The sequence below is a fragment of the Canis lupus genome, chromosome 2 (assembly GCF_048164855.1).
Source record: "Canis lupus baileyi chromosome 2, mCanLup2.hap1, whole genome shotgun sequence".
Classification (NCBI taxonomy): domain Eukaryota; kingdom Metazoa; phylum Chordata; class Mammalia; order Carnivora; family Canidae; genus Canis; species Canis lupus.
In genome coordinates, this window is record NC_132839.1 from 88,672,956 (window position 1) to 88,695,915 (window position 22,960).

General features: G+C 38.8%; 1 protein-coding gene across 1 annotated transcript in view; it reads right to left on the bottom strand.

The window, feature by feature from the left end:
• LOC140623089 (cytosolic beta-glucosidase) overlaps window positions 1-22,960 on the bottom strand; it is a 113,071-nt gene that overhangs the window by 72,160 nt on the left and 17,951 nt on the right. The window contains exon 2 of the mRNA XM_072809090.1: window positions 2,689-2,916. Coding sequence (XP_072665191.1) covers window positions 2,689-2,916 — 228 coding nt within the window. The remainder of the gene's footprint in view (window positions 1-2,688; window positions 2,917-22,960) is intronic.

Below are 22,960 nucleotides of genomic sequence, written 5' to 3' on the forward strand. Positions count from 1 at the left end.
AACACTAATTTGAAAAGACATATGAACCTCTGTGTTCATTGCAGCATTATTTGTAATAGCCAAGATATGAAAGCAACCTAAATGTCCATTGATGGACGAATGGATAAAGATGTGGTTTATGTGTGTATGTATGTGTGTGTACACGTGTCTGTGTATACATAATGGAATATTGATCAGCCATAAGAAAGAATGGAATCTAGCTATTTGCAATAACATAGATGGACCTAGAGGGTAATATGCTAAGTGAAATAAGTCAGAGGCAATTTCTGTATGACTTCACTTACATGCAGAATCTAGGAAACAAATGAGCAAACAAGACAAAATGGAAACAGTTCCATAGATATAGATATAGATATAGATATAGATATAGATATAGAGATACAAAGATATAGATATCTATAGCTGATAGTTGCTAGAGAGGATGGAGGAGTGAGGATGAGCAAAATAGATAAAGAGAATAAGGAGGTAAATCTTCCAATTATAAAATAAATAAGTTAGGAAACCTGGGTGGTTCAGCAGTTGAGGCTTAAGATGACTAAAAAAATGTTATAGGAGTGCTTGGGTGGCTCAGTCAGTTGAGTGACAGGCTGTTGATTTTGGCTCAAGTCATGATCTCGAGGTCATGAGATCAAGTACTGCTTTGGGATCTGTGCTCGGCAGGAAGTCAGCTTGGGATTATTTTCCCTCTTCCTCTCCTTCATCCCCTCCCCTCCTCAAATAAATAAATACTATTATTATTTTTTAATCTTGCTTTGTTTTTAGCAGGAGATGATGCAAGCCAACACAACTGAGACAAAGCTTTAGGCAAGTTGCTGGGGCAGCATTTTGTCCAAGGGATTAAAGGACAGAAAATGAGTGAAAATAAGTAGACCCAGCAACTAAGATTACTCTTAGGTTTTAGTCCTTGGGGATGTGATGGTGCCTGAGAAAAGAGAAGGTTACAGATGACGAATGAGCAAAGCAGAAAATTATTAGTTCACTTTTAAACTTTACAACAAATTAAATTCTGTTCAAAGTCAGGAAAAAACAAAACAAAAGAAAACAAAACAAAATAAAAAACAAAACAAAACAATACAAAAAACCCTGGCCAGTGATGTCAAGAAAGTAGACATTCAGCCAAGAGCAGTTAGTCAAGGGAGCTACTGTCTTTGGAATCGAGCAATGGACCTGCTACCCTTGTGTTGTCCCTATCTTGGGAGAGACATAGGTTGCAGCTGCAGTTCCCAATGTTCAGGTCACCTCAACTTACATAAAATGAGCCTAGCAAGTACACAAGCCCACCTAGTAGTTGTTATCACAGATTGTTCTTACTATGAAGGAAATCCGACAACTTATTCAAATAGAACCCCCGAGGATCATTGAAGGCACCACAGCTGAAAGTAGGGTGGGGCAAGCAGGCGCCTTCACTCAGGAGGCTGCAAGTGCCCATCTTGCACTTCTGAGACCCTGAGAGCCAACATTTCTTTAAATTTTGCACCTTAGACGTATCACTTGCCTCACCTAGTCCCAACCGTAGGAGTAGTGTGAAATATTTTCCAGAACAAAGAAGCAATAAAGGTTCTTTATTAAGAAGCCCTTAAGTTGTAGTATGGGGGTCACAAAACTTCTTGTAAAGTACCAGGTAGTAAATATTGTAGGCTCTGCAAGCCCTATGATCTCTGCCCCAACTACTCAGTTCTACCATTGTGGTGGGAAAGCAACCACAGACTATATGTAATGAATGGGCACAGCTCTGCTGCAATAGAGCTTTATTTACAAAATTAGGAAGCAGGCCAAATTTGGCTCTCAGGTCATAGTTTGCCAACCCTGTTGTGTGGAAGGAACTAGCCAGGTGTTAGGCTTAAATTCCAAATATACTATTTACAAAATATCTGGATTTGGATATGCACCACTGTAAAATGTGATTGATTATACCTTTCTCACTGATTATGGGGATTAGAGAAAATGTATATAAAATGCCTCATAAATAACACAAAGAGGGCAGTAGTCCTTTTAATGGCAAAGCTTAATAAGAATAATAGCTAACACTTTTTGAAAGCTTTTATGATATACCAGCTACTGTATAAAGCGGTTTACAAAGATTATTTCATTTAATTTTCCAGCAACTCTCTGAACTAGGAACTATTAGAGTATTCCTTTCTACTTGTGGGGAAACTGAGGCAGAAAAAATGCATAAGGGATGCTTCCACAGATAGTAAGTGATGTAGCTGGCCCTTAATCCCAAATTAAGCGGACTCCAGATGCTTTGGTGCTCATCTCTGTGTGCTACTTAATTTGCTCCACTAACTCAGCTCCAGTTGAAACACTCGAAATCTTCTCCAGTTCTCCAGGGCCTTTCATAACTCTTTGCAGCATACTGCAACTGAAAATAGCTCAATACATAAGTTTTGGAGATTTACCTTTAGGTTAATACTCAAGAATATCTTCCACAAATGAAACACTTATTATTCCCACCCCCTTTCCTACCCACCTATTTGTCCCTTCCCAACAAATATCTCCAGTTAAGGGAAAACAGAATATTACTAAGAGAGATCATGCAAACCCATTTCAAAAAATTCATCCTATAATCACCCTAAAAACGTGCATTTCAAAGCTCCACTGCAGAATAGCATACTGGATTAATTATGCCAGACTGCAGCAATAACCTTGAATTAAAGCTGCAACCTTCTATTTTTAAGAAACACTTGCCTTTCTGGTTGATGAAACCTGTCGTCCCATCAGGTAACAGACGTGACCAGGAAAGAGAGAAGCGGTAATGAGTCAATCCAAGCTGTTTGATACATTTCAAATCTTCCTCCCACAGAGTGTAGCTGCCACAAGCTACATCGCCAGTCTGGTTCTTGAAAACTCTCTCTCCTCCCTGATGGGTGAATGTGTCCCAGACACTAGGGCCTTTTCCATCTGCATCCCAGCCTCCTGAGAAAAAGAAGAAAATGAAACAGTTACACTCTTGACATCAAGAGGCATATGTGGAATGTAAATATTTGTCGCCAAAAGAACATACCTCATTAACTCAATGTACCATATTTATAACTTTAAAATATGCCTTTAAAATAACATGCATGAGCGAGTTATGTGTTTAGCTGTCCTTGATCCCTGAAGCTGACTGGTGGCAAATGAAAAATTATTGCATAGTGCTGCCGCATAGCAGGCTTTCATGGTTCATTTTCTGAAGATTTCCCAGCTGGTAAACAGAGGCAGGCCCCAGCTTATGAATGTCTGAGTTGAAAATATCTCCTCCTGGCCATGACTGACAAGCCTTGCCCTTGGGGTGCCTGTCAGAGTCTCAGGACCTTGTCCCTGGCCCTCTACACTTGAACTCTAGTCTCCTGTTAGCCAACAGTGGAGCCTGCAATGGTCCAGTCAATTATTGTGGGGAAGGCACGAGTTTCTGCCATTGTTGACATGATATTAGTGTCCTACCTTCATTCATTCATGCCTCCATTAATTCCACAACTGTTACGTGTCAGGCTCTACGCTGAGCACAGAAGATAGCAGTGTGCTCTGCTGCGCTTCCTGTCCTTGGAGAACTTAGCTATAGGCAATTGCAAAACAGCCGAAGTACAAGCCTTGCCAGAAAACCAAGGAGGGGCATTTATCCAGATGTGGGCTAGAGTCTCAGATCTCTTTGAGAAATGGCTTTCAGACGGACACCTAAAGGAAAAATTGGGTCTTCAAGGTGAATTGCTGGGAGGTGGGAGTGGGAATAAAATAGAAAAAAGAGAAGCTAGGATCCAAATAAGCCCACAGGAAAGAGACTGTTGCACGTTAGAAGAACAGAAAGTAGAAATTACATTACATGTGGAATATTTGTACACACAGAAATCTCGTTTAAAACGTAGTTAGAATCCATCTTATGGTATAACGGAGTAATTTTAAAAATCTCATGACTCCCTCATTTCACTTCTAGGTACATATCCTGGAGAAATGCTCATGCATTTTCACAAAGAGATTATATGAGATCATTGAGGCAGAGATGTCTGTAATAACAGACTCCTGGAAACAACCTATGTTCTACCAACAGTAGAACAGATAATTAATTTGAGGTATAATTGTACAGAAGAAACACTAATGAGCAGTTAAAGGAAAAGAACTGGAGCATCAATAACCCTCTGCTACAGTCTGAATGTTTGTATCCCCCCCAAAAGTTATGTTGAAATCCTAATGCCAATGGCCTGGTTTGAGAAGGTGGGGTCTTTGGGAGGTGCTGAAGTCAGGAGGGTGGAGGCCTCAAGAATCAGGTAGCCCCTTATAAAAGAGACCCCACAGAATTCCCCACTCCTTCGTGCCATGTGAACACACAAACGTCTGTGATGCAGAAGAGAGCCCTCACCGAGCCATGCCAGCACTCTCACCTCAGACTTAGAGCCTCCAGAATTGTGAGAAATAAATATTTGTCATTTATAAGGCATCCAGTTTATGATGTTTTGTTATAGGGCTCCAAATGGACTCAGCCTCAAAACAAAAAAGCTATACAACCAAAAAAATTGGGATTCAAAAGAATGCATAGAGAGATAAATGGGTGGAATTTAGGTTTTTAAGGCAATAAAATTATTCTACATGATACTGTAATGGTAGGTACATTTATCAAAGCCTATAAAGTATGAACTTTATTTAATAATATATTGATATCCATTCATCAGTTGTAATAATTGTCTCGCAGTAAAGCAAGACATTACCAGTAGAGGAAACTGGGGGAATAAGGTATATGGAAACTCTCAGTACTTTCTGTTCAATTTTTCTGCAAGCTTAAAATTACTCTAAAATATAAAATCTACTTATTTTTTAAAGAATATACACAATATGTTCATCATGTTTTGTATATTTTTGAATATGTAAAACAATCCATATGTATTCTGAATATATACATATGAGATAAGCATACAGCATGCCTGGAAATGATCAGTTCAGGCTAGTGGTTACATTTAGGGAGAAAAAGGGCTAATGGAACCAGAGAGGAGTTTGTACCTTTTATATCTCATTCTTTAAACTGGGTTAAGGGCATATGGAGAGATGTTTATTATATTATTCACAACCCTTTTGATATGCCTAAAATATTTCATAATGATTTTTATGTAAGAAAGAAAGCCACAGATAGAGTAAACTAAAACAATTACAGTAAAGTCTTTTAGGTCCTCATTTAGCAACTAGTTACTCATATTTTGTGGACAATTCAAGCAGAATTAGGTATTCGTTTTCAGACCAAAAAAAAAGGTCAGTATAGGCTGTAAATTATGGGAGGGGACCGTGGGGAGACAGGAGAGACTGGTAAAAGGAAGAGCTCTGACAAAAGCAAAAATGGCAGTTGAAATCAAGTTGGATACTAAGTATGTATACAAAGAAATCAGACCTATTAAAAATTATCATACTCTGGAGTCATAATTTAGAGGCAAAAGATTATATACATTCCAATGGCTCTCAGTTTATGTCTATATATAGGATTTGGAAGTTTGGGGAAAAAAGAATACTGACATTCAATCTTAGAAAGAAAGAGGCATAAATATTAAAATACAATTTTAGTCAAGTATGGTGCTTATAGTATCAGATAATCGATTAAATATATGAAGAAGCTTAATATCAGAAGGGTTAAGCAATGGTGTTCTAGAAAATATTAACTGGCTATACGTTTAAAAATGTAGGGGCACCAGGCTGGCTCGGTTGGTAGAACATGCAAGTCATGATCTTGGGGTCATGAGTTAAATCCCCACTTCGGGCATAGAATAGGGGTTACTAAAAAAAAATTTAAAAAAATAAAAATATGTATACATATGTTTATTAGAAATTTTATTGACATAAAAGATGTGTAACACACAATTTCAAAATAATATGCAATACTCTTTACTATAAATTCCATATGGCCAACTCATTCTCAGAACTCTTTTACATTTTTACCAAATCTTTATATTGGTAGCCAACCTATGGTTGCAACCTGACAAATGAGCGTAGTACTCATGTGAATGTTAGCCAATATTTTTGCTTAAAATAACAGGCAATATAAAAGGAAAACAATAATAGTGTACTAGAATTTCACTTGTTCACCAATGACATGAACTACATCTTCACTGAACTAGAAGAATATTTCCTCAAATGTTTGTTCTACTCACAATGTAATCCTATAGACATGACACACTTTTTTTAAAAAGATTTTATTTATTTATTCATGATAGACATAGAGAGAGAGAGAGGCAGAGACACAGGAGGAGGGAGAAGCAGGCTCTATGCAGGGAGCCCGATGTGGGACTCGATCCCGGGACTCCAGGATCATGCCCTGGGCCAAAGGCAGGCGCTGAACCACTGAGCCACCCAGGGATCCCCTACACTTTTAATTTTATTCTGCATTATTAACATTTTCTCTATCACTTTCTTAGGTCTTGACAATCAACAAAATAACAATAAAATACTGACTTGTATCACTTGCCATTTTCTACAATTTCAAGCAACCTATAGAATAGCACTAAAGGCTGAGTGGGGAAAAGATGAACAGTAGCACACCATTACATAGTATACAGATAGAAGAATAACCTCAGTGACCTTGGATTATTTATAAGGAGATAGGGAATAATAAAGTTTAATAAAATTATAAGGAAGTAATTATTTTGAGCATTTATTACCTTTGATTTTAATATAAATGATATACTAAGTTTCTATAATTTAATTTTTAATAATGGATATGTTGAAGAATCAGCTCACAAGGGGCACCTGGGTGGCTCAGTCCGTTAAGTGTCTTACCCTTGATTTTGATTCCATTCACAATCTTAGGGTTGTGAGATCGAGACCCGCATTGGCTCCTTGCTCAGAGCAGAGTTTGCTTGAGATGGTCTTTTACTCTCCCTCAGCTCCTCACCCCACTCACACATGCTCTCTCTAAATAAATAAATAAAAATCTTAAAAAAAAAAAAAAGAATCAGGTCACAAAATTACTGAAAGCTTAACAATATGTACTGGTGAACCTGTATAAGCTGGCTTCCCCAACCACTGATAGGTGACTTGTGTAAGAGCACACTGTCCGTTAGCAGCAAAGCCAAGATGTGTTTCCAGATCTGTGTGATGTTGAAGTCCAAGTCCTTCCAATGAACTACGTTACTTTTAGAGTGATGAAGGAAGAGTCAACTGATGCCCATGCTACTCAGTTTATGAAGCCTATGATGTGCATAACATCATTTATTATACCTTTTGGAAAACATTCCATTAAAAGTGCCTAAAACAAGTTATGACAAGTTTAAAAGGTAAATGTCAGCTAGCAGGAAAACATACTTCTGTAGAACAACTCATTCTACATGTATACTAGCTCAACAGAACTTATCTATTCAACATTGTTTCCCCAAGAAAGTAAAATTTGAATTAAAATTAGCCATCATAATTGATATTTTGATATAAAATACAGTGACACATTAGTACTTTTAGTACTTTAGTGTACTTTAGTGTAAATTTGGTGAATTAGTGCTATCAATAAGTTACTTGTTCATTAGAGATTTTCTCTAGATGCTATTAGGTCCATATTCTAAAAGTATGATTGTCCTTTATTTTTTTTTATTTTTTAAAGATTTTATTTATTTATTCATGAGAGACACACAGAGGCAAAGACATAGACAGAGAGAGAAGCAGGCTCCCTGCGGGAAGCCTGATGTGGGACTTGATTCTAGGACCCCTGAATCACACCCTGAGCAAAAGGCAAATGCTCAACCACTGAGCCACCCAGGTGCCCCATGATCGACCTTTATGAGGAGCTAGACTACTATTCCCACATGGACTACATACCCCTAAGCTATCCTTCAAACAACTACAACTGCTGGATGAGATATAGGAACTACATTTTTAAATGTGTCATTGATCTAGTAGGATGATAGGTAACTCAAAAACAAAGTGAGAGAGGTAATTCAGAGGCACAAATGAGTAGTGATGCAGGGTTTTTTCCTGAGACCATCTGCCAAACCCAGATGATGTGAGCTGCCATTTTAATGGCCTGTGGGACAAAGCAGAAGGGAGATAAAGTCTAAAGCTTACCAAAGATGGGAAGCCTACCTGAACATGCTTATATCAGGGTTGCAATGCAAGGACTCCACACTCTGTGCAAGAATAAACAAGCAACAAACTCTACCTGAGAAAGAGACAACAAAGCAACCAACTTGACACAAAGTTGGGTGGAAGGGGGAAATGACTCCTCAATATTTGCAACAACAATCCAGCCTTCCAACCATTAATTGTGAGAATTAAAAAAAAAAAAGATATTATCAGACATATGAGATCTCATTGGATACTGAGAAAAAAATTTCTTTTCATTGGATATTATAGGAGGATAAGTTTCACTACAACAATCATGTAAACCATGAAAGATAAAATCTAGGATCCAGGAAAACAGGAATTCAGCAGGAAAAAAAAAAATCAAGAAAGGGAATCTCCAGGCAATGGCAAAAGGAGACCTCCAAGGATACAGCTGTGCAGCAAACCTAGGGACTAACCAGCCAATGTAAGTACATCACAGGCTATAGGAAATAGTTCTTCAAGAAGATTAAACTGATAGAGTTTCTAGTATGATATTTTTAATTGTGAAAATTGTCATGGGGGGCACTTGGGTGGCTCAGTTGGTTAAGCAGGCAACTCTTGATTTTGGCTCAGGCCATGAATCTCAGGGTCATGAGATGAAGCCCCACTCATCCTGGGCTCTACACTGTGTGGAGTCTGTGGGAGATTCTCTCTCTCCCCCCATCTTTGCCCTCCCTCCATTCTCTCTCTCTCAAATTTTTAAAAATTTATTATGGAATTGTCAACATGCACAAAAGTAGACAGAATAATACAGCAAAGCCCTGTGTACCCTTGGCTCTGCTTTACCAGTTTTCAACATGGTGCAAATCTTGTTTCATCTGTAACTACCCATGCTCCTTCATTCAATCTATAAACATTGCAGTATGTGCTCTGACAATAGTATTTTTTTAATTGTGGTAAAACACACATAAGACTAACCATCTTAACTACTTCCAAGTGTACAGTTCAGTGACATTAAGTACACTCATGCTGTTGTGGGACCATCACCATATCATCTCCAGAACTCTTTTCATCTTGCAAAACTGCAACTCTATACCAAGTTAGCAGTAACTCCCCAATTTTTATGGTATTGGAATTGTCCATGGGGTCAGTGAAAGTGGGAAGGTAGAAGGAAAGAAAGTGGACAAAATGGTAAATCCTCACTTTTCACAGTGAGAAGTCAATGGATTATGCCTACAACAGGACTAAAACCAAGAACTAGTAGCATAAACTTGTTTAAAATATAGTAGTCAGTGCCAAAAGGATTAACTAAAGAGTTAAAGGAGTTTCCTCTAGAGAGAGGAACATGGAAGGGTACCAGAGATTAATGGTCTCTAAAACAGTTTCATTTTGATTCTTTAAATTATTTTATTATATAAGCTTTAATTAGCATGAACATTAATTTAAGAAATAATATTAAATGAAACATTAGAAGAAAGAGGATGATAAATACATTAATAAATATATGGATAACCTAAACAAGGTCTTAACATATAAAAGGATAACAAAATGTATATTTTATGAGGATTAAAAAGAATAACTAAAATACTGGACCAAAACAACATATAGGCACAAAAGTGAGAAATCAGCAAGGAGTCTGCTTCTCTCTCTCCCTCTGCTCCACCTCCACTTGTGCTCTCTCTCTATCAAATAAATAAAATCTAAAAAAAAAAAGAAACTTCCAAATGTTTAGAAATCTAAAAAGGTAGGTACATCTGAATAACTTAAGATTCAAAGAAGGCATAATGATGGTCATCAGAAAATATTAAAAACTTTGTAACAGAAAGATAAATATGAAAACATTATGGTATGGGGTTTAAGTGGTATTTAGAGAGAAAGCCTCAATTCATGTATGAGAAAAGAACCAAGCCTCAGAGTTAATGTGCTAAGTATCTCATTTAAAAGTGTAAAGCAGAGAGAGAAAGAGGAGGAAGAAAAGAAGGAGGAGAAGGAGCAAATCAGGAGAACGGAGACAAATAAATAGAAAAAATAAGGTAATATCAGAAACAATAAAACAGAAAACAAAGCAGGATAGAGAGGATTAACAGAGGCAAAAAAAGTGGCTTTTAGAAAAGTCTAATTAAATAGAAAAACTCCTGCAAAATAATTTTTTAAATGAGAGAAGATAAAAATAAGTATTAGTAATGCAAAGGGGAATAGAGCTATAGAAACTGCAGAGATTATAGTGATGAAATGGTATATTATTCTTAAAACCTTATTAAAATATGTTTGAAAAATTATTTAAAAATGACACATTTTAGGAAATTAGCCTTAACAAAATTGGTTCAAGGAAAACTCAAAAATCTGAAAGATCTTTTAACAATTTCAAAATTAAATCAGTAGTTAAAATGTTCCACAAAGAAAATGCCATGCCAGTTGGTTATAATACTGAGTTCTAACAAACATTTAAAAGCAAACAAATACACACAAAAAAAGTCCACTGTTGTGTAGATTATTCCAAAAAAAAATTTTTTTAGAATTTCTCAATTTATGTAGCTAAAATATCCTAGTTCCAAAACCAGAAAATAACACTACATGAAAGAAAAAATTAGAAGCTAATCTCACTCATAAACACAGTTGCAAGTGTATATAGAGACATGGAAAAAATTTTTTTTTAAATCTAAATTGAACTTCAAGAGATAAAAACTACAATGCCTGAGACCAAAAATACACCAGATGGGATTAACAGCAGATGAAACATTGTAGAAGAAACAATTGGTGTACTTGAAGACATAGCAATAGAAACTCCTAAAATGCAACATGAGGGGAAAAAAAAGACTCAAAATGTAAACAAAGGATCAGTGACCTCTTAGACGACTTCAATTAGCTTAATATACGTATAATCAGAATCTCCAAAGGAGTGAACAAAGGAGGGGACAAACACATTTTCTGAAGAAATGATGACTGAAATTATTTTTTAATTTAATGAAAACAATAAACGTAGGAATCCCAGATCAATGAGCCTCAAGCACAAGACAAATGAAAAAAACTATGCCAAAGCATAATTAAATTGCTCAAAACCAGTCATAAGAAATATCTTAAAAGCTGCCAGAGGAAAAAGATATATAATGTCTACAGGAACAAAGATAAGAATACTGTGGATTTGTTGTCAAAAACAATGCAAGCAAGAAGACAATGGAGTAACATCTTTGAAAAAAAATGAAAGGGACAAAAATCTGTGTAACTAAAATTTTATACTAGTAAAAATATATTGCAAAAATGAAGGCTAAATACTTGTCCAGACATACAAAAGCTCAAAGAATTCATCACCCGCAAATCCTCAATACATTAAAGAAAGTCATTCAGGTAGACAGCAATGGATACCAGATGGAAGTATGGATCTACACAATGGAAAGAACACCAGAAATGGTCATTACATGGGTAAATACATAAGAATTTGTTTTCATTATTCAAATCTCCATAGATAATTTATTGGCTAAAGAAATACAGTATGTAGCATAAAGTTTATAACATATGTAGGCATAAAATGTATGGCAACAGCACACAAAGGCAAGGAAAGGAGAAATAGAAGTATATTGTAAGAGTCTTTAGCTATGCATGATAAGCATTATAATACCACTTGAAGGGAGACTGTAGCAAGTTAAAAATATATACTATAAAACCTACAGGAAACACTAAAATAATAAAACAAAGAATTACAATTAGTAAGTCAGCAAAGAATATATAGTAGTCATTAAAAATAAGTTATCTGAGAAAGAAAAAGAGGGAAATGAAAATAAAAGACAGAAAAAATAGAAAATAAATAGCAAGATGCTAGATTTAAACCCAACCATATCAATACCATTAAATGTGAATGAGTCTAAACAACTGAAAGACAGAGATTATCAGATTAAATAAAAACATCAGACTCAACTATATACTGCCTATAAGAAATCCACTTTACATGTAAAGACAAAAGAAGGTTAAAAGTGTCAGGAAGAAAAAACAGACATAAACCATGCTAATTTTAATCCAACAAAACTAGAGTGGCAAAAAAAAAAAAAAAAAAAAAAAAAACAAAAAACAAAACAAAACAAAACAAACAAACAACAAAAAAAAAAACCTAGAGTGGCTATATGAATACCCATGTAGATTTCAGAGCAAGAATATTACTGGGGATATGAAAAGTCATTTCATAAAATTAAAGGGGTCAATTTATCAAGAAGACTTAACAATCCTAAATGTTTATGCACCTAATGATAGAGATCCAAAATACAAGAAGCAAAACCTAATAGAACTGCAAAACCTAGAAAAATCCACTTTTATTAGAGTATTTCAATTAAAAAGACCAACAAGACTATAGAAAAATGGACGAAAGATGTAAACAGTTCCTTCACAGAAGGAGAAACACATGGCTAGTAAACATTCAAAAAAATGTAAGAGATCATTAAAAATCTGGAAAATGCAAATGAAAACCACAATGAGATACCATTCTACACCCACACAGTTGGTACAAATTTAAAAATTGGGCGATATCCAGCATTAGAGAGATTGTCGCATGGCAGCAATGTTTATCCACTGCTAGTAAGAGAGCAATACGGAAATATTTTGTAAAGTTGAAGAAGCGCATAAACCAAAACCCAATAATTCACATAGCACCATATATCCTGTTTCTACAAATGCAAACCAGGAGGCATATATATCCATGACTACAACAAACAACAACAAAAACCCCATAGGAAACAGGCCAAATTTCCTTTGGCAGAACAATTAATCAATAAATGAATAAATAACCTAGAGAAGAGTCATATAGTGAAGACTATACAGGAGTAAGAATAAATGAACTACGTCTATTCAGATCAACATGCATACTCTCCCAAATATAATATTGAGACGCAGAAAGCAAATTGCAGGAAAAAAAATACATGATATATTTCCATTTATAAAATATCCAAAACATGTAAAACTCACAACCCAGTTGCTGTCAGACAAATAAATTCTTAGGCTGCACCAGAGAAGAGCTGAATTAAGATCATTTGAAAACACTATGGGGGAATCAAGAAGAAAGCATTGAGTTACTTTTGTCATTGGGAGTTAGATAGACTTGCCCAAGAGAAACATTTTAAGGCAGGCGTCGAAAAATGAGTAAGAGTTGTCACAGTGGACCTGATAAGGGGAAAAGCAAATGCATATTTCAGTGGCAATGCTCAGGCTGATTTGCAGGAGGAAGGTACTAGGGACCCAAGGACCCCGCTGGCAGGTGATTGCAATATTTTTGGTAGGAAATGATAGGTTTCTAGATTTTATTTTTTAATAATTTGAAAGAAAATAAAATAGTCTCTGAAGTCCTTACCATGTTAGGACCTGGGGAGGGATTCCCACAAAAATGTAAAATACAGGGACGCCTGGGTGGTTCAGCAGTTTGGCACCTGCCTTCAGCCCAGGGCGTGGTCCCCAAGTTCCGGGGATCGAGTCCCACATCGAGCTCCCTGCATGGAGCCTGCTTCTCCCTTGCCTGTGTCTCTGCCTCTCTTTCTGTCTGTCAAGAATAAATAAATAAAATCTTTTAAAAAAATGTAAAATATCGATATTACGTACCAGCCTAAAATCAAAGATTCCAAGACTGAAAAGTATTATGGAAATAGCACAAGCTCTCGATCCAGGAACAGGTAAGTTCAAATCCCGTCTCTGCCCCTCACTTCACTTCTCTGTACATATGAAGTGGGAGGATGAGACCTGCTCTGTGGGGTTCTAGTAAAAATCGACTGAGCCAAAGCAAAGGTGCGAGCAAGGTACATGGTAGAAGGTGTGCGCTCAACAAGTGTCCTTTTCTTCTCTTCTAGACTCAACACAACAAACACTAACAACAATCACACAAAAAGTGACCATTTGCTCTTTTCCCTTCCCTCTGTGGCCTGCTCTTGATACGGTAGAGCATACATAGGAATGACTCTAACCAAAGATGTTTGCAAACTTGCCTGTGATGAAGATCTGGTGTCCAGGCTTGCATGACTTGGTCTGTGGGGCCCTCAGCTGCTGGAATTGGGAGTCATCAATACACTTGGAGCCGTGTCACTGTCATTTTTGCTGTGACAATGCCGTTGGAGAGGACATAGATCTATGTAGACCTCAGTCCTCTGCATAAAGGAAATCACGTCAAATAAGAAGTAAATAAGTATGTGAGCGTGTGTGTATGTGTGTGTGTACTCTTCCTTCAACAACCCCCCAAAAAAGCACTACCACAACACCTCTTTTTGGAAATATTCCCCGACTCCCCATCAGAAGCGCGCCCTTCTGGATGCACACTCAGTACAATTAACATATAGTGTTGAGTCATCTTTAAAAATATCTTTGCCTCCTTCACACTTGGAGCTCCGTCCAGGCAGGGACCAGGTTTCACTCTTGTCTGTGTCTCTCCAGTACCACGAAGACTGTTTGGAAATAAGATTTTTCGGCTCTCTCAGAGGAGAGCGTTCCTAGGAAACCTTTCATTACCTGAAATGGCATAAAGCGAAGGTACCCCCTGCTTTCCTAAGGTTTGCATTATGCCACTTGGCTTTTATGAATAAAGCCATTAGCATACTACTGCAGATAAGCGGCATAACATGAACTTTAGGGAAGTGGGGGGTTGCCTGTAGTATGTGCTGAGTAAAATAGTTTCTGTGAGGTGTGTTTAGTATAAAATATAAATATTGATGTTTGCTATCTCGTCGCTTCACAGAAATATGCAGAAGTTATTTTAATGCTTGTAAATGATTTAAGAAATTAAATGTGGCTAGAAATTCAAGCAATTGCCATTTATAAGTTACGACCTGGCGTACTTTCAGACAAAAATGTTTATTTTTGCAATTAACATTCAAATGTATTAGACATAACTATTCTACGTGGAACTTTGAGGTTATGGTAAGCCAAGATTCCCTGATCTACTAACAGCTTCTGTGTCCAAAGCTAATTCAGAGAGGACAGAGCCTCCAAAATAACAGGGAAAGCCACTATACTGTTGGAAACGCATTTCAATATCGTGTCACAGGAGGATAGAAGGTTCCAGAAAAGATATCTCCGAGAATAAAAAAAAAAAAGAAAGAGAGAAACTGACAAAGCATCCTATGTGTTTAAACATATCAAGAAACAATTTACATTTCTGCCGACAGCACGGGGATGAATTAGTGAAAGGATCCTAGAATGGAAGCCACCACCAAGAGACAATTATTAACTCCCAAGCAAAACAAAAACTGTACAAGAAAAACTCAATCATAGGACATTAGATGGCTCAATCGTGCACAATTTTTACATAAAACAGTGTTGTAAAAACAGCAAAGATTTTAAACAAAATTTGTTAAATAACCAAGTGGAAAAAATGGTGACGAAAGAGTTTGCTTCATGAGTATGGTGCTAGAGCAGGCTAAAAAAAAAAAAAAAAAAAAAAAAAAAAAAAAAAAAAAATCTCATCTTACAAAATGGGAAATCAATATGCTGTATTTTCAACTAGGTACCAAATAATGACCATATATGCATGCTGCTTAGAAATATAGAAGTAGATACTAGAAAAAGATGGTGAAAAGACACATATGTTGGTTTAAGGGAACTATAATAAGTTGAGAGAAGTGACATAAAAGGTCTTTCTCTGTTGTTGGGTGTTATAATCCTTGCAGTACTATTTGAGTTTTTAAACCATGTACATGTTACTAAGATAAAATTAAAAATTAAGTCAGAAAAATAAAGATGACCACAAGAGAAAGGAAATTACAGACCAAAGTCGACACTGTTTCGAGGTTAGGAGTGGTATGTGAGAAGGTGCAAGTGCTTTCCATCATCCCAGAAACGAGGCTGCTCTGATATTTAGTGGCAGGGCCAACAATGAGGACCTGCCACGCGCAGGGCAGCCACACACAAAACCAAGAAATGAACACCACGCTCAGTGGGAAAAAGAGTAAAGAAAAATAAAATGGCAGTGGGGGGGGGGGTTGGAAAAGAGGAGGGGGAAAGCAAAAGGAAATTATCAGGTTAGAAAATATAAAACAATAATATGGCAAAAAAAATAAAAGCTGAAATCTTGGTAATCAGAAACCCACTAAATAGTCCTGTTTGAATACAGTAAAGGTGAAGAGGAAAATATATCTGCCATGTAAATCCTGGTAAAAATAACATGGACTCAGCAATATTGATATTATATAAAGATGAAGGTTATCTGGTTGGTTCCTCGGAAAATCATGCAACTCTTGATCTCAGGGTCTTGGGTTTGAGCCCCGCATGGGGTGTAGAGATGAGTTAAGTAAATGAAACTTTAGGAAATAATATATAAAATGAATATAAGGAAAAAGCATTACATGGGACAGGGCAATATTCTCACATTAATAAAAGTGACAGCCCACCAAAACCCTATAGCAATTATGAACTTCTGTGCATCTGACAATAGAGTCTTGAAATATAATATTAGAGATATTAGAGATAAATGCAGGGGTATACTGAAAACTCCACTAACGCAGGAGAGACTCTCTTGGAAAATGGCAGAGAAAGAGAGAATTTGATGAACATAGTTTATAAGCTTATGCTCCTATGGACGGATGTCCCTGTATGACTTTCTACATATAGGTACACATGGAGGTATGATACACACAGGCACACGAGAGACAGAGATTGTTACTCAACTACAGAAAATTATTTTCAACCACCTTGAAGTATTCACGGATATTAGAACTCACGCAGGCCCATTTCATGATTGGATTGTTTGTTTCTTTGCTGTTGAGTTTAATAAGTTCTTTATAGAACAAACATTATATGGTCTCATTCGTTTGGGGAATATAAAAAAATAGTGAAAGGGAATAAAGGGGAAAGGAGAAAACATGAGTGGGAAATGTCAGAAAGGGAGACAGAACATGAGAGACTCCTGACTCTGGGAAACGAGCAAGGGGTGGTGGAAGGGAGGTGGGCAGGGGGGTGGGGGTGACTGGGTGACGGGCACTTGATGGGATGAGGGGGGCACTTGATGGGATGAGCACTGGGTATTATTCTTTATGTTGGCAAATTGAACACCAATAAAAAATAAATTTATTAAAAAGAAAGAACTCACGCAGGCTACATTCTCTGACAATTGAACGCAAAAAAAGAAGAAAAGAATGGAAGAGAAAATAAAGGGAGAGGGGAGAGGAAGATTAAGAAGAAAAGAATGTCCATCTACCCACTTGGATTTTTTTAAATTTTTTTTTTGAAATTCTAAGTAAATCTAATAAACAGAAGATGAAAGCAGAATGATTTTTAAGGGGGAAAAATGTGTTATTAAAACTATGTTAAGAAAAGGCAGAAACCTGAAAACGAACCTCTTTGATGCAGCTAAATGCTTTACAAGCGACTTCCCCTGGACAGATGGAGGGAGGTGAAGCGCTGGAGAGAGCAAGGGGTGAGCAGGAGCACACAGCTTCGGGGGCATCCGGGGTACTCGGAGGCATGTGCAGCAGAAGAAGTCTCCGTCCTATATACCTGCCAGAGTCAGGTGTCCTGAAACCACCTTAAGAATGTTCTTTTTTATTATCTCGCCTCAAACGGGGTCAACCAGGCTCGGCCAGGTCAGAGGCCTCAGTAAATACGCAGAAATAAGAGAAGCAAGGAAAGAAAGACGATTGGCCAACCGTCTCCTCCAACAGCACTGAGACATCCAGAGACAACAGCACTGAGCCCTCAATCATATTTGGGGTTTAGCTATTTCTTGGTCTCATTATTCTAAACACCCAAGTGGGACTGTGCTCTGTGACGGGGAGTGGCCGTGGGTATGAGCCGGGGTCCCGGCAGGAAACAGATTGCACTCAAACTGGGAAGTTGAGGCGGGCTTCATAAAGGGCTCTTTGCAGTGGGGTGAGCCGGGTTTGGAGAGACCCAATGAGGGATGCTGCGGCACCCCTGGGCTTGCAACAGCAGGAAGGCATCAGCACCCCCGGAGGGGCAGGTACAGGATCAGTTCCCGGGGCCTGTCAAGAGAAGCCACCTGCCAAGGGTGGCCTGGCCGACGAGGCCTGTGGCTCAGGGCCACCCAGCAGGGCAGGCACCAGGAGACTGAATAGCCCGGCTTCTCTCTCCTCCCACCGGACCCTCCCATCTCCTGCCAACACCTGCCCTTGATCAAATCCAAAGCGAGTCAAAGGACAACGGCAGCAATGCGGGGTGACTCCCCGGGGCCCAGAGGCGAGGCGGTGGAGGGTAGCTCTGCACAGGCAAAGGAAAATACCCCGCACACAAGGGGCCCTGAGCCCCCCGAGCCCACTGTGCTGCCTTCCAAGAGCGAGAGAAGAGCCACCCCCACCACCTGTGAAGGCACAGCGGCGGGAAGGAAAACAGGCAACCTTTCAGAGCGTGGCCTGAGTGTCCTATTTGTGGGCGGCACCGTGAAATGAATAGCGAGAATGTGGATATAGCTTCTCCACTCATTTAGGAATCCAGGGATGTGATAAATTTTCCCAGAAATAAATAGCGAGAGGAAGTAGTTCAGTCCCGGTTGGGGGCCTCGACCCTTGGGCTTCAACTCTGCACCTGTCGTGTCGTCGTTTTCTGACGATCCTAAGGCGTTTCGCCACACAGGCTTCCCAGACTCCCTTTTTCATGGACTTTCGTCCTGTTTAACATGTGCGGCTTTTTGTCTTAACTGCTTCTGCCTCTGCTATTCTGCTGTGATTATTCTCATATCTTTCAATTAGGTCTCTTTGCATTCAGCCATCCGTGCGTCGAAACACACTATCTAGTGAAAGCCACTTTTCTCTGTCTTTGGAGAAAAATCTCTACTCTTCTCTTCATCCATCAGAGCATCGCACTAATCTAAACTGGCTTCAGCTTCTGATTGCCACTATGCTAATCTGAGCCCCATTTGGAAGGATGGAAGAGTATACTGAAAAAAAAGCATCATGATAATAAGAATAGCTATCATTTATTTGGCCTTGCGATGGGACAGGCACTTTGCCGAGCCCTCTACATGTGTAGAGAAGGAAAAAAGTTTTCCTGGACTCTCGTAGGGTCCCCGGCTGGGGCTAAAAATTAAACTGACCAAGACAGATAAATATTGCCAAAAGCATGCAGATTTATTTCAGCCTTATATGCCCTGGGGGCCTTCGTGAGGAAATGAAAGACCTGAAGAAATGGTTAAGCCTGAGTGTTTTTATGCCAGTTTGGTGAAGAGTGGACTGTTGTGGAGGAATATGATAGGCCGCATAAGGTAAGGGGAAGATATTGGGGGACACTTGGCAAGGCCTGTTTTTCTCCGATTCTGCTCGGTGTCCTTCTGTCTTCAGAGATAAGGATGCTCCTTTAGTCCAGGTATAGTGAAGGCACCTCTCACATGGGTGCTTTAGGACCTCTTTCCGGGGGCGGGGGAAGGAGGAGGTCAGGGTGACCTTCCCACTTGGGCTGTTTTCTCCAACTCCTTCAGATTCCAAAGTATTGGACCATGTCTTGAACCTCATGCCATACTCTACACCACCGATATCACCCTCCCCTCTTAAACTGGAGGAGCCTGCGGTTTCCTTGAGTTTGAGGATTTGGAGGAGAGCATAGGTAACAGATAAAAGTGAGACTGTAAGCCCAGCATCACTGAACAGACTGCGCTCTTGTTCACATTTCCTATAAGCATATCAATTTATGTCTACGCCTCGCTACCTCTGTGACCTCAGGCAATTCACCCAAACTCTCTGTGTCTCCGCTGCCTCGTCTGCAGAAGTCATAATACCCCCTGGGTCTTCCTACTAGATGGTGTTGTTGAGAAAACTTATAGGATGTATTAGGGGAGTTGATGCACTTGGGAATGATGCTCTGGGAGGCAGCGTATACTTGTTGTTAATAAATGGTTTTTGAACCCAGTGCTCCAGCCTACACTGTCTCTCCTCAGAAGAGACCTCGGAGTATCCAGTCTTCTTAGGGGCCCACCTTGTCTTGCTGGGCTCCTCCAGATTCCCTACTCTGGACTGGCTGACTGCCTGGCTGCATTGGCTTTTTGGGGCCAGGGACGCCCCCCAAGCCTGCTGGCTGTGCAGTGCATCCTGTCCGCACGGTTCCTCTGATGCCTGGACTCAGTCGTCGCTCTGGACTCTCAGCACCTTGAGAAGGGCATTCTGTTCCAGAACTTTGGGGCAGGAAGAAGTGGCTCCTGAACAACATGCACTGTAAAAGCTGTCTCCCAGGGGCAGGTATTTTTCCCAGTGGCCTTTTTTTTCTGTTTCCCTTTAAAAATAATAATAAAGTTATTTTATTACATAACTGTGGGACAAGGGATCAGACATCCGCGCTTAAAATGCAAAAGGTGCCCTACATTCAAACCTCTCCTGCCTAGAAGAAATACCCTTTGCAACACTTAAATCCTTTAACTCTTTCCTCCCTCTGCTACGTGAAAATCATAAAGAGCGCCATGCTATTATGCTATTAATCTATAACTCCCTAGTGACATCATGGCAGACATAAAAATACCCCTAAAAACCTCAACCCCTATGGGTTGGTCTGGCCTGCTTCCAGTAGCAGATCCACTCAGAAATTTTATGAACACCAATTTGCTTTTCATTATTTTCCTATCAATCACCAATCAGATTTTCATTGTCCAACAGAACTAAACAGAAAAGGAGGGGGTGCTTCCTAAATCTACTCTATGAATTGCACCAGGTAAATTGATTCCGATTGCCAGTTAAATACAAATGTCTTATTTTAAATAATTCCATTTTAATGTATGTTTTCTAGAACACCTCTATAAATCTGGTATTCGTGAAAATGGGCTAATGGCATCTTTTCCTTGACTAATGAAAATCACTGGCTTCAGAGTCAGCTGAGGCTTTTATCATACCAACAAATATTTATGGGTCACATAATGCTACAGATACTGAGGCATGACTCTGGGTTTCAATCCTGGTTCCCATTTCCCAGACAAGTGAGAAGGGCTAGGGGTGAGCAGACTTGGAGAGGCTAAGCTGAAGAGTGGTGGGTCGTGTCCAGATATTAGTACCCTAAACATTCCTGAGCCCACCAACTAATAGGGTCAGAATTCCTGACAACTTGCCTCGGCAGGAATTTGGGTTGTGGGTTTCTTTTTTAGATTAAAAGATTTTTTTTTTAGAGTTTAAAATTAATTTCTATAATTAAAAAAAAAATTCAGAACTCCCACACACTAATTCACTCTGGATAGCTTTACTTCTTAGAGTCTGTGTCCTCATCTGTAAAGAGGGGATAATTATATGGGAAGTCTGTAAAATGTCTGGCATGGTGGTAAATAGTGGTTGTTTAAAAAGGCAGCTATTGGGGCACCTGGGGGGCTCAGTTGGTTAAGCATCCAACTCTTGGTTTCCACTCAGGTCATGATCTCAGGGTCATGAGATCAAGCCCCAAACCCACACATCATCCCCCTCCCTGTCTGACTCTTCACTCAGCATGGAGCCTGCTTGGGATTCTCTCCCTCTGCTCCTCCGCACATCCCCCCCCCCACCCCACACACACACACCCGTCACCTTTTGCACACACTCTCTCTCTCTTTAAAATAATAAATAAAATATTTTAAAAGGCAGCTATTATTGTGATTTTTATTATTCCTATTGTTCCTGTGATACCAAGCTTTTTTTACATGTGGTTTTCATGGTTTCAAACATCTCATTAGACTTGCTAAGGTATATTTAGACCCATTCAATATACCCAAATACATCTGATGACAGGATATGTCATAAAGCAGCTCTGCTACAGTTTTTCTCTTTTAGACAGATGCTCTTCAGGACCAATGTATCACAGAAATTAAAAGCCCAACTGGAGGTATTACTGAGTCATAGTCCATTGCCTGAGGAGAGCAGAGTCATCCATCCCCTCCCAGACAGGGCTGCACTTGGTATCGCCGGGTCTCACGCAATCTGTATGGGATCTAGGTTTTGTTATACACTTGAAATGGTTAATTGGAAGAGGAAGGGCATCTGAAATGTCACAGCAAGCTCCTCCTGGCCCACTGTCACGTTTCATGAATCTTCGTGCTGAACCCATCCGGATTAAGCAGTGACCCGCTCCAAACACAATGCTTCTGTGCTGCTTCTCTCTTATCACCTATTTATGTCCCAATACATCTGCATCGTGTGGCTTGGTAAGATCCATTAAGTCCTTGGGCCGTGGCTACTGTTTTTATTATGATTTTTTTGAGGCTCAGATTTCTCACATAAAGTGGAAGAAAACTACTATACGGACCGTGAGTAAAACACTCTTTAAAAGAAAAGGGGAACAAAGAAGTATGTATAAGATGCGCAATTTCCGTCTGAGAATTCTCAGAGCGACCCTGTGGGTGAGAGACAATCATTTCTTGTAGGTTTTAGGTAAAGATATAATTTACCTTTATTTGCAGGTACAAAACTCTAAGAAAACATGACTTGCCAGCGATGCCTCTGGCTTTAAAAATATTTATGAGATCAACATAGTTACCTGGAGGCAGACACTTCCTTTCAATGTCATAGGTCAGGCACATTGGCTAACACCCCAGATAATATTGATGTACCTTCAAAATGTAGAATAATGTTTATTCCATTTATTTATTCATTCATATATAGAGCACCCACCCTGAAGTATCTGGGACACTGAACAAGGTTTACATAAATCTGACTGTTTTTTCCTCTGGGCCATTTGGCTCAGTCTGGTAGACCATAAATATTCAATAATACTTTACAATGACAAAGCATCTTTTATGCAAACATCTCTAAGCACATTATTCACCAATATTACAATCTCCTTTTTAACCTACTGGTAAAGTCACAGAAACTAATTGACTTTCTTCAAGGTCCCACCACAAATTGTTTATTTTGTAGATTAGAGTCCAGGTGTCCTGATCCTAGCTATAACTAAAGGGAGAGGGGGGAAAAAATTAAAAAAGAAAAAATAAACACATTTTTTAGGTGCTTAAGCTGATGACCTACACTAAATATTTCTAAATTGAATCTATTAGGCAAAACGTCCTCCTTAAAGATGTTAAATGTTGTGATGCATCCCATTGAATTTTATAACTTTTGTTCTA